Source organism: Ipomoea triloba, chromosome 10 (assembly GCF_003576645.1).
Source record: "Ipomoea triloba cultivar NCNSP0323 chromosome 10, ASM357664v1".
NCBI classification, from domain to species: domain Eukaryota; kingdom Viridiplantae; phylum Streptophyta; class Magnoliopsida; order Solanales; family Convolvulaceae; genus Ipomoea; species Ipomoea triloba.
In genome coordinates, this window is record NC_044925.1 from 2,733,095 (window position 1) to 2,745,324 (window position 12,230).

The following is a 12,230-nucleotide window of genomic DNA, read 5'->3' on the forward strand; positions in this document are numbered from 1 at the left end:
GCATTATTCCCGAGTTTATTCTGCTTATTTTAAATGGGCGCGAATTTTTTGGACCTGTCGCGATTCATACTCTAGCGACCCGGGATTCAAATTTCCGTCGCTAGATGATTAACTGATCGGACAAATGTTTTTTAAAATAAAAATCTAGCGACGGAAATTTGGATACGTCGCTAGATTTAGCGACTGATTCATATTCCGTCGCTAGATCTAGCGACGGATCCAAATTTCCGTCCCTAGCCTAATAACGAGTTGAGTCCATGATTTTTTAAAAATAAATCACGGAATTTGAGATATAGCGACGGATTCAAAATTCCGTCGCTAATCTAATAACCCTAGGTTTATAATCATATGCTCTTTTATCGTTTCTTCCAGCAGCCCAGCAGCCTCTCTCACCATATACAAACTGCAGACGAGGAACGGCGGTGGGCAGCCTCTCTCTCTCTCTCTCTCCTTCTCCCTCACGCTCAACACGCCGGCGACGAGGAACGGTGGTGGGCAGTTGCGGCGGCGTAGGCGAGGCATATTCGGCAGCGGCAGGTTCGTCTCTCTCTCCTTCTCCCTCTCGTTTCCTCTCTCCCTTCCCCGCCGGCGGCACGGAGCAGCATCAGTGGCGGAGAGGCAGTGGCGGTGGACGGCCCTCCCGTCCTTTCTCTTTCTCGACGAAGGCTGCAGATCGGCGTAGCAGGCAGCGGCGACGGCGGTGTGACTCCTGCGGCGTAGCAGCTCCGTGGACCTCCGTCTCTTCCCTCCTCTTCTCCTTCTCGCCGCCAATAGCAGACGGGCAGCAATAGATCGACGCCGGCCTCCTCTGTTTCCGGCGACCTTGGTGAGCAGCCGGCCTCCTCTGAGCAGCGACGAGTAGATTCCGGCGACCTTGGTGAGCTCCTCTACTTTAACTTTGTGATTCATTGAATATTTAGTAGTCCAACTTTTCTTTGGTAGAGTAACTCTAGGTGGTTATAGTCTCTGTACAACACTTGTGAATCTGATTTCATATCGATGTGAAGGTTCTGAAAATTGTTGTTGCTTTTAGGCGTTTTAGCACATTGAATGTTGTGGTTGAACATGTACAAGTAGATGTCAAGTATTGCTTGAAAAACATGTTATAGGACAGGAAATTTCTAACTAACAGATTTCTATGCAATATTGAAGTTGTGAACTGCTTCCTCTTAGAGAGACTAATGAGGCTTTGGAAATCCAGTAATTTTATATTTCATGTTGAAAGATCTTGCTCTAGAGTCTTAATGTCTTATTCTTTAAGTGCACTACACATTTAAAATGAAACATTAGTGCCTTTAATATGCAGATTTGGAGTTTAAGCCATTTTAGCTTCAAAGTCATTTTACGAAAATTTCTGTGAGTATTTAGTAAGATATTTGGATGCCAATTCCTCCAGTTATGTAGTTCATCAAGTGTAGAACATACATAAAAAATTTCATAACAATCCAAGGAGTAGAAGTATTGTTTTTGAATTATTTTCCAAAATCTGGACAGCACAATGCCAAGGGTAGAAACGTAATTTTCTGTTTATGTTTGAAGATCAAATTGACTCAAACTTTTTATGGATATCAAGTACTATAAGTTTAGGTTCTACCATAAAAATTTCAAGTAAAAAGGAGTTCGGGAAGTATTTTTACCGAATTAATTTCCAAAACTGGTCCACGGAGAAAAGGAAATCTGGACAGCACACTGCCAAGGGTATAAATGTCATTTTCTGTGTTTATTTGAAGATCAAATTGACTCAAACTTTTTATGGATATCAAGTACTATAAGTTTAGGTTCTACCATAAAAATTTCTAGTAAAACGGAGTTCGGAAAGTATTTTTACCGAATCAATCTTTCAGACTGCGCCAAGCTGAAATTTCCAACTACTGTTAATCTCATCACTGTTAGTGACTTGAAAGTTGGTTTGAATGTGTGTTTGAGTATATCTATGATTTATTTGGATATATATATATATATATATATATATTTCTACATGGGATTGTTTATATTTGTCAAAGCTTAAGGAGGTTTGTGCATTACACTTAGCTTTTATTGAATTGTATTTGAAGGTGTGTTTAGGATTTATTGATGATGATTGATTAAGGACTTTGATTAATGGTGGTTAGATGTTTAACAATGGTGATTAGAGGTTATTTATGTGAGTATTTTTATCATTAGTGGTCTATTTTTTTTTTTTTTAATTTTTTAAAAGAGTAGTCTATTGTTAATTATGGTAATTAGTGTGATTAGTGTTAATTATGATATATACTATGATGTTATTATGACCTTGATTATTGGGAATGGTGATTTAATTATGAGTTAATGATATATGGTTATGGATCTTGATTAACTAGTGATTATGGATTATGGTTTATTAATTGTTTATTTTAATAAATACAAATAATTAAAATTTATAATTCGAATTATATATACAAAAATAATAATGTATATGTATTTTATACACACATATATATATATATTTTTTTTTGAAAAATATACACACATATATGATTTACCATTCATAGAAATTTAATTAAAATATAATCAACCATTAAATTAATTATATAATGATTTTAATAAAATGATAATTAAAGAATAGGAAAAAGATATGATAGATATAAGTGTATGGTAATAATGATGGACTTAAAAGTAATGATGTTATAACAGTGTAAGGGTAATTTTGTATAACAAGAATACAGTAGAGACAATTTTGTCTAATAACATTGAAGTGTACAACATTTAAAGTAAAATGTATACATTTATTAGCATACAAAAAAGGGACATAAATCAAGGATGTTAAATGTGTAATAAGTAATAACGGTGTTATAATGTTTTTAGATATTATTTATATTATTATTATATTTTTTTTGAAAATTATATTATTATTAGATGAAAATTATAATTTTTGCCCCTCCATAATATGCCAATTATCAATGTCACCCTTGAATTATTAGTGGTGTAAATGTTGTCCCTCAATTTTATAAAACGATACATATATTGCCCCTCCCGTACCGATAGGAGGGGCAATATTTATACCACGGGAGGGGCAATATATGTATCGTTTTTTAAAATTGAGGGGCAATATTTACACCACTAATAATTCAGGGGTGACATTAATAATTGAGATATTATGAAGGGGCATAAATTATAATTTTCTCTTTATACATAAATTTATTTATTTATTTTCAAAATGAAAGTAAGGAGGGAAAAAAGTCAAAATCTGTAGACCATCCTCTCTCAGTCTCAGTCGTCTCCCCACTCTCTCGTCTCTGCTTCTTAGCCTTCCAGCACCGGTGATTGGGCGCACTGTTGCAAAGGTAATAAATGGTTTACTAATTTATTTATTGATTTCATGCCTCATTCAATTGTTAAATCTATTTTGGAAGTAGTGTTGCCTCTCAAGTCTCAAGTACTTTAAGATCCATTTTTATTTTTCTATGAGATTTGGGGATAGCTGTGTTATTGATTCCAAATTCTAGCAACACTTACTTTATTTATCTAATCACCCTTGTTAAGAAATTGCTATTTGTTCTTATAGATTGTGAGGCCTAATCTTTAAAATATTTGGAGAAATGGATTAAATTGTTTTTACAATTCGATTACACGGGAATAAGTGATTTTAGATTTTTTTTTTTGAATTCTTGAGATCTTGATTATCCTTTTCCTAAAAGTTTAATTAACACATGGGAATATGGAATTAATTGCAATTTTCTACATTGAATGTTTGTAATTTGTTATACTTCCAATATCTGGTTTCTTGTGGTTGCCAACATTGATTATTATTCAGGCTATTTGCAGTTTCTCAGGACTAATTATTGTTTTAAGTCATTATTTTTCTACAAATTATAGACTGTTGTTCAACATGTACATCAATTACAGCTAGATGAAATGTAATCTGTTACCTTTATAATCCTAATGGCTTAAAACCACAAACAAAGTTGAGGCTTTGTGTGCAATTGTGCACTACTAGTTATAGTCACATGAAGTGGATGCAACTGGTGGTCTGGTGCCCTGTGTGGCCACATGCGACACACAAAAATGGCTCAAATATAGGATACCACTTTCTTTTTTCTTTAAAGTTTAGATATTTATATATGATAGTTAAGAATGTTGGTATAATGGGTGGAATGTTCTTATTATCCATTATAAAAAAGGTTTGATTTTGGGATATTATGTTGCGATTTTTATATTCTACCCTCTTCCCCTCCTCTCCAAGAAGAACAATAATAGAAGTTGTTGGCTTGTATGAGACTGGATGCATTTCAGACTACTGATTGTTACCTTTGTGTGTTTTTAGAATCTTTTTCCTGATCAATGCCAAAAAGAAGTAAAAGAACAGTTAAGCAATCTGCAAATGCTGCTCCTAACTCCAAGCAGGAGGAGCCCCAAGATGTAAAGCAAAAAGAGGTGTCTTTGGACCAAGAAGGTATTTATGCTCTGTATGGCATGTTATTCTATTTTTTGTTACTCAGTGATTTTTGGTGTATTTAAGGACTCTTGTGTTGATTGAGTCAGTGAATTACCAGTTTATCTGAAACCACTTGGATAAGCAGAAAAAAAAGGCTTTTGTTAGTCCATCTGTGTGCTCACTAGATATTGCAATAGAGATGCAGATGCTTAGAACTACCATTTGGCCTTCTGTATGAAACTCCGCTTTGCTGTGGGGATAAGGAAAACTTTGTGTATTGAGAAAATTAGGGTGGTTGGTTGGCATGGAATGCTCCTGTGGTTGTAATGTGGGGTGCTGCATAACATAAATAGTTGTTTTCATTTTGTTCAATTTTGTATTTTGAGCTTTGATCCAAAGAACAATTATATCGAACTAGTGTCTGAAGATGGTGGTATAATTTATACTTTTCTAGTAGCTTATTGTGCTTAACTTTTAGGTGTGAGAATTCTTGCTAATATAGTAATATAGCTTTTCATATTTGCTTTTGGAAATTGATTATTGTTATTTAAATCCTAATTTTCCTTTAAAAAAAAAAGAAGAATACAACTGGATTATGACATACATTTACTAATACACTCGGGCACATGATAAATGACAAAATTGTTCCGTTAAGTAGTAGGTGGCTTTTGAAATCACAGTTCCAAACCATCTAAAGTTTGATATAAACTCAACTTAAGTAATCCCTGTCTCTAATATAGTCTGTAACATGTTTCTTGGCAGTTCATAGTTTCATACCAGTTTGGAATTCATCTAGGTGTCAAGGTCTAATTATAATGTTGGATTGTTACAGTGGGCATTATTATGCTTCCATCCTCTAACTTTGCATTGAGAAACAAATTTGAAACATTAGTACTACTGAACTATTATTATCTTGGGTTTGATCTTAGCTGCTAAGTGCTAATGCATACTGTATGGCTTTAAAAGATCCAGAGCAGACTATATGTAATCATTTATGTTTCAGTGCTATTATTCATCACCAGTTTACTGTTTATTAATTAAATTTCCTTGAGTGTAAACTCAAATTCTTCACCTTGTGTTCTGGGTCATGTATGGCTCAATTTTCTAGTTGCTGGCACACTTAATTAATAATTTGCAATTAATCACCCTGATGAGACATAAACACCTTTTAATTTTGCTGTGCACCATCCTGCATGCCATTGTCAATTCTTTCCTCAAATTTTTAGTGTTCAATGAGATTGTACTTTACTGAAGTTTCTCTTGCACCGTATTTATTTTCAGATTTTGTTGAACATCAGAGTGCAGCAATCAGGGCTCTTCGTGATGTGCAGATTGAACAATTACGTACTATGTTACGGTTGCTACGCTCTAACTTTAGCAAGGAACAGCTGCAAGTTCCTGTGTTGCAATTTTTCAGAGAAAACCTCCCAAATCTGGTGGTTGTAAGGAATGAGAACGATGGTATGTATGAAGTGCAATGGAAAAAAGATGATGGTAATTTAAGCATGGACCAACTAGATGGAAGAAATATACATGCTTCTCTTCTACAACGGTTATCCATGGTTTATCCCAGTTGTTCTGCAGCAATGCCACCTATTGGTGGATTTGAGTTTTCGAATAAATCTGGTATAAGTGTTGTTGATAATTCTTACATAAGAAAAATTAAATTTGGGTTCCAAATCACCTAATATATTTTATTTACTGGTGGCAGTGAAAACAAGTATCTTCGGTGCTGAGAATCTCCAAATTAAGGGATTTGTATGTTTGTATCTTAAGTATTACCTTTTGCAGTAGCTTCCATTTTCCTTTGCTAATTTTCTACTTTTAACTCTAGTTATTTATAGCAATCATCTTTGTTCTTTATCTCATTTAATTCACGTGTTTTTCCTATGTTTTCTTTCTTGGATGATCATGCACCCACATAGCTCATAGATCTTCTGTAGATGAGTTCAGCATGTTGTAGCTTTCCAAATGTTCATCTCACTGCTGCAGAACTATATTGCGCTTCATCTTATGGATGATAGACATACAGGATAGGTTATAGGTTTTCACTCGTATTGATGATCCATCTGCTTCTAAGATTATACATAAATTATCGCGTTTTGCTCATGCTCTCAAACTATCATTTCTAGGTACTAGAAGAGCCATCAGAGACTCAACTGTTTGAGCAGCAGGATCTTCTCCAAACTCCGGGTGTATGTATTTTGCACTATCTCTGTATTGTTGTTTGCTGTACTTTTCCTTTTTAAACACTCAAGTATAATATGGAGTAGTATCTGCTATAGAGTAAATCAGTTAGATACGATAAATACTATAGAAAGTTAGAAACATTGCAGATCTTAATGGAATCATCTTTACCCTTCATTTTAATTTCAGGCAAATAGCCACCGGTTATCTGTTGGGATGACACCGAAAACTTTGAGGCAGCCCAAACACGGGGAGATGCTTCTGTCTGTACATGGCTCACCCCTTGGCGTTTACAAGGAAGACATGGAAGCAATACACGGTACGTACGCACTCTTCTGATTACGATCTTGTATGGCTTGTCAAGATACTAACCTTAATTCCAGAAACTAACCTTATATTCTTTAAGTGGTGAAATGATAACTGTACTGTTCTCTATTTACCATGAAGTGTTATATTGAATTCTGTTTATGCTGTTGCGGTTCTAACATATCAGTTAATGTTGCAGAATCAGAAGATGGTTCAGCTTAGATTATGGCTCCGTTATTGTAGGCATTATATTGGTGGAAGAAGTTACTGCCATTGTATTTGATGAATCCACGGCTGATTTCTGTGTTGTAATTAAGTTGTTAGCGTCTCATGTTTGCTTTTTTGCTTTGAAGCAACATATTTCTTACTTTCAGTTAATGCGTTGAAGCAAATATTATGCCTTGTTTTTGCGTCTCATGTCTGCTTTAATGTATTGCTCTGGTAAATATTGTTCTTGTAGAACATTGAAATGTTGTGCCTAAGTACTCAAGCTTACTTGTACTAAAATTTACTCCGTATGATATTGATATATGGAGTCATGGGAAGTAAACTCACTCTTGTCTTAAATTTTATTAATAAAAAGAAACGAGAGTAATAAAAATTGTGACTTGTTGTTTTTCTGGATAAAATAGAACATGTCGCGTAAGTAACACGTAAAAATTGGACATACATGTATTACTTTTATACTATTTAATAGTTTTAAGTATAAGTTCAGTTAAGTTAGTTAGGCTATTAAGTCTTGAGGTAATCACAAGATTTCAAGTTTATCTCATAGCGGGAATGGCTTTGAACTGGTAAATTATAGATAGGCAAAAACTTGTGTGAGATTGTCTCACCATGAGATGGATCGGGTCAGGTCAAGATGCAAATGTAACACTTATATGTACAAATGTCATACTTATATGCTCAAATGTAATACTAATCAGGAATAAAATTTTTGTTACTTATACGGGTAAATATAATACTTTTAAGGGAAAATACAATATTTTTACATTTCGATTTAAAAGTATTACATTCTTTCTCAAAAGTATTATATTTACCCTTATAAGTAAGGGGCACTTGTCAACATTACTTATTATGAAAAATGTATTACTTTTTCTCTTATAAGTAACAAAAATTGTATTCTTGATTAGTGTTATATTTGAGCATATAAATATGACATTTGCATGGTGCTTTGACCCGACCCGACCCGTCTCACGAACAAGGGTCCGTGAGACGGTCTCACACAAGTGTGACCCTTATAGATAATTTAGGCTAATTTATCTTCTTGTGATTTTTTGTTGACTAACAACATCACTAAACGGGGTTTACGCATTGCACAGTTCTTTTCTGCATCAAAAGAAAAAAGTTGTATGGACAGTTAATGTAAAAAGTTATAATAACTCAAAAGGGTAGTTCAAGTGGCAAATGAGCTTCCTTGTGGGGAAGAAACTCCGGGATAATTCGGATTCGGTTCCCACAAATGACTAGTGAGGATTAGTTTGGATGACTCGGACCGTTCAACAGAAAGACTTGAAACAATTCGTGAATTTATGTAAAAAGTTACTGTATAATGTTTGGCCGAGTCATACTCATTCTATTCCATTTGAAATAAATAATATTATGAATAAGGAAATCATTAAAATATAGGTAGATAAGCGACAAAGGGAAAATAGTCAAATTATTGCGGACGTATGCAATTAATATTAGGAGGAGACCTAAATGTGTGGAGAAACTGCTGGCAACGCAGCAAAGTACTATGTAATATGTATAGTCCACAGAAGACCAAAGGGTTGACCAAAACACAGTGATTCGATTCAACAACGTGGGGTGATCGAAGCCTTTGAACCTCAAATCTAACAGCACGTTTGGATGAACCAAAATGAATTGATAAAAAAAAAAGATTTATTGGCGGAAAAAGAAAATCAAAACCTTTATATTTTGTAATAATTATATTCAAATTTTTAAAACTTGCTGAAAAAAATTCTTATATTTATGTCTTGAGCCAATTATATCCAAAGATTTAAAATTTGATTTAAAAAATGCATTTTTGTGTTTTGTGACAATTATTCCCAATTAAAGTATATAATTTTAAAAATAATTCAATTCTCTTGATTTAAATATTTAACTTATAACTATAATATTCATAGGTACTTTTATATTGTAAAATATTTATTTGAAGAGTTTAATTTTGAACTTTTACTTCTTCAAGTAAACATTTTTATGCAATATGTTTTTTAAAATAAAATTATGTTCAAAATTTTTAAAACTAATTTATGTGCAAACTCAATAAATTTGAGTTAGTCTTGGGTTAGAAATTATAATTGTCACTAAATGTTTAAATTTTTTTCACCAAGTTTTAAAGGTTTTGATATAATTTTTACAATGTATAATTGTTTGTATTTTTTCTACAATTAAGTCAAAAGGAAAATAACTTGAATTCATTTTTATTTAAATGTGAAAGGACCAAAAAATAAAAGGAGAAGAAAAATACTCCTTGCACTCATGTTTTGCACTATGTTCTATAGAGTAAATGACAAAAATAGTCTAATATTTTCCAGAAAGAGGTGACCTAGTAGGTAGAACATGATTATCATACTTAAAAATTATGAAATTTGATTCTTGTTAACACCTTCTCCTGTGGAATCCATTAAAATTTGTCTAATGTATACCTTTAGATAGTGGTTACGAGTTTCCCTCGTCATCATAATAGCCATTATTAATATCTTTTAGTAAAAATTATTCTCTCCTTGCAAGAAAAATAACTTAATTGTGTCAAAATCTTGTGGTCTAAAGGCATCCAGTTGCACTCTTATATGGGACGATACTGACTCTTTGTATTTCAGTAAGAAGACTATTATGTTTTTTGTACCTATTACCATATAAGTCACTATTGGAAATAGATACGTGACTGCGGATTTCTTTATTCACTTTTTAAACATAATTTATTCATTTTCTTGAATTTTGGTTCTTTCTGAGTTTGATAGCAGTCCAAAAACATGGCAAAAGTGTATAACCCAGTACCCACCCTGACAACAAGATACATGTATCCACCTTCAGATCCATCCCTTTCCACTATTCTGGATCACTGGATTCTATCCCCCACTTCTTCCTTTCATTTCACTGCCCCCCACCCCCAAGTGCCTTGAGTTTCAAGTAATCTTGAATCTATCTATCTACATGTATTTATTTATGCCTAGATTCCTTTAAATCTTTTCCCAAATTTGATTAAATCCTGTCCCCCACTCTGTTCTCTGGGTGTCTGATGCGAGCTTTAATTCGGCTCGGGTATGGATCATCAAGGATCCGGTAATCGGGTAGAAGCTAATCCGGAACTGGGTTCGACTGCGCAAAGTGTGGGCGAGACGAGAATCGCGATTGAAGTTGATGAAAAGGATGAGAATTCAGTGAGGCGAGGTGATGATGAGGAGGAGGGATTTTGTTGTGGGGAGGATTTGGAAAGGGTGTGCAGAATATGCCATTTGAATGCGAAAGATATGAAGAATTCAAAGGATTTGATTATTGAGCTGGGTTGTAATTGTAAAGGGGAGCTTGGATTTGCCCATTTGCATTGCGCAGAGGCATGGTTTAAGCTCAAAGGAAACAGGTATATATGTATTTAGATTCTTAATTTCACAACATTCATCATCATTTATGTGTTACTGCAAATTTATTCAATAATTGGTCAACCCCAACCAAGCTGTTGAGGTTCAGCTATGGACAAACTAGGTTAGTTTCTTTCCTTTCCTCGTGTCCTTTGCTGACTTGGATCACAAGGTGAAGTTTACCTAATGTATATCTTCGACTCTCAATGGGAGTGGTGTATGTGTACCCTGATTTACCTCCTTGTGGTCCTTTGTCAACTACGATCAGAAGGTATGGTTTAATCGTGCATGTTTCCGACTCCCTATGGGAGTTGCCTATTGGCTTTCGAGTCAGCTATGGACAGTCTAGGTTGAATTATCTTCTTGTGGTTTTTTGTCAACTAGGGCCTATAGTTATAGGGTGGAGTGTACTGCACACCTTTTGATAGTGACTGCAGTTATAGGGTGGAGTGTACAGCACACCTTCTGATAGTGACTGCGGGTTCCTTATCACCCAAAATATATTCAATAATTATGGCTGCTTTTGTTATCTGTCTATCAGTTTGATTTAGACTTTTGGTTAAAGATAGTTAATTTGCCATTGTTTGAAGCATAATGACTTTTAGAAAATGCTGAAACAACACTTGATTAGTGGTAACCTCATAGCAGAGATGATTGCAGGTTCTAGCTATCTTCACCCTTTCACAGTCATATAATTTGGAAGGGAAAGAACTAAAACAGTCACTGTTTTGTTTAGAATCGAAAACATTGTTAGTTTGCTGTTGTTTGTTGTTATTTGGTTACCATGAAACAGCTGCTTTGACAGAACCATATATAACTTCTTGGATCCTTTGGGCCTTCCAATGAGTCAGCTGTAATATAATTTAACAAAAGTTGTATACATTGCGTTCTTGGGCATGATTTATATTATTTGAGAATAAAGATGTTTGAAGTATGATAGTGTCATGTAGTCTCTAGCAACCCTTGTAGGGCAACTGTGTCGTGTTGTGTATTTCACATTCTTTTTTTTTTTTGAAATAATTGTGTATTTCACATTCTGATCACTAAAAACCGAACAATTTGCTGGTTTTTGCTTGTTGACAATAAACATCGTTTCTGTTTTTGGTTCATGGCTTGATGCTTGCTCGACTAGTACAAACTTAACGAAATTTATGTCGAATAAGGAGTAACGAGAAGTGTAACACTTGTTCCGAATAACCTCAACAGCTGAGCTTTTGTACTTAGCAATCTGGATTAAAGCAACAAATGATTGTGTTTTGGTGTCCACTTATATGATCTTGGGTGCAGGTTATGCGAAATATGTGGGGAGACGGTGAAAAACGTGAGAGGCGTGGGCGATGCGAGGTTCATGGAAGAGTGGAACGACGGGGGAGCTAGCGCTGCAGAAAGCGGTAAGAGTTGCTGGAATGGACAGCCATTCTGCAACTTCTTGATGGCCTGCCTGGTTATAACGTTGTTACTTCCTTGGTTTTTACGAGTGGATATCTTTTGACATTAAGTGATAGATCGAAGATGCAAAGCATTCTTAGCTTGAGTTTGATTCTCTGTAAGTGTAAGTTGTAGCCTCCACTTGAATATATACATAAACACACACACAGTGATGTACAATGTTGATTACACTATTGTCTGGTCCATCAAAAGTTGAAATATTGTCTTTACATGAAAAACATGCAAAATTCTTCAATATCTCATATATATATATATATATATATATATATATATATATATATATATATATATATATATATATATATATATAT

At 34.3% G+C, this 12,230-nt stretch overlaps 2 protein-coding genes across 5 annotated transcripts; both read left to right on the plus strand.

Annotated features, from left to right (window-relative positions):
* The first annotated feature begins 384 nt into the window (after positions 1-384).
* Positions 385-7,431, plus strand: LOC116032844. 4 transcript variants are annotated; one of them, XM_031275573.1, is made up of 8 exons: positions 385-877; positions 3,183-3,302; positions 4,283-4,411; positions 5,675-6,019; positions 6,105-6,151; positions 6,526-6,588; positions 6,770-6,899; positions 7,086-7,431. In XM_031275573.1, the coding sequence occupies exons 3-8, from the start codon at positions 4,300-4,302 to the stop codon at positions 7,106-7,108; spliced, it is 720 nt and encodes a 239-aa protein (XP_031131433.1). In that variant the 5' UTR covers positions 385-877; positions 3,183-3,302; positions 4,283-4,299; the 3' UTR covers positions 7,109-7,431. The 4 variants fall into 4 exon arrangements, with proteins under 4 accessions (XP_031131433.1, XP_031131434.1, XP_031131435.1 ...); XM_031275574.1 differs by having other exon boundaries at positions 3,187-3,302; XM_031275575.1 differs by having other exon boundaries at positions 385-826.
* Positions 7,432-9,862: 2,431 nt separating this feature from the next.
* Positions 9,863-12,137, plus strand: LOC116032032. Its single transcript, XM_031274419.1, has 2 exons — positions 9,863-10,472; positions 11,758-12,137. Exons 1-2 carry the CDS (start codon positions 10,156-10,158, stop codon positions 11,960-11,962), a joined length of 522 nt encoding a protein of 173 aa, XP_031130279.1. The 5' UTR covers positions 9,863-10,155; the 3' UTR covers positions 11,963-12,137.
* The last annotated feature ends 93 nt before the right edge of the window (positions 12,138-12,230 follow it).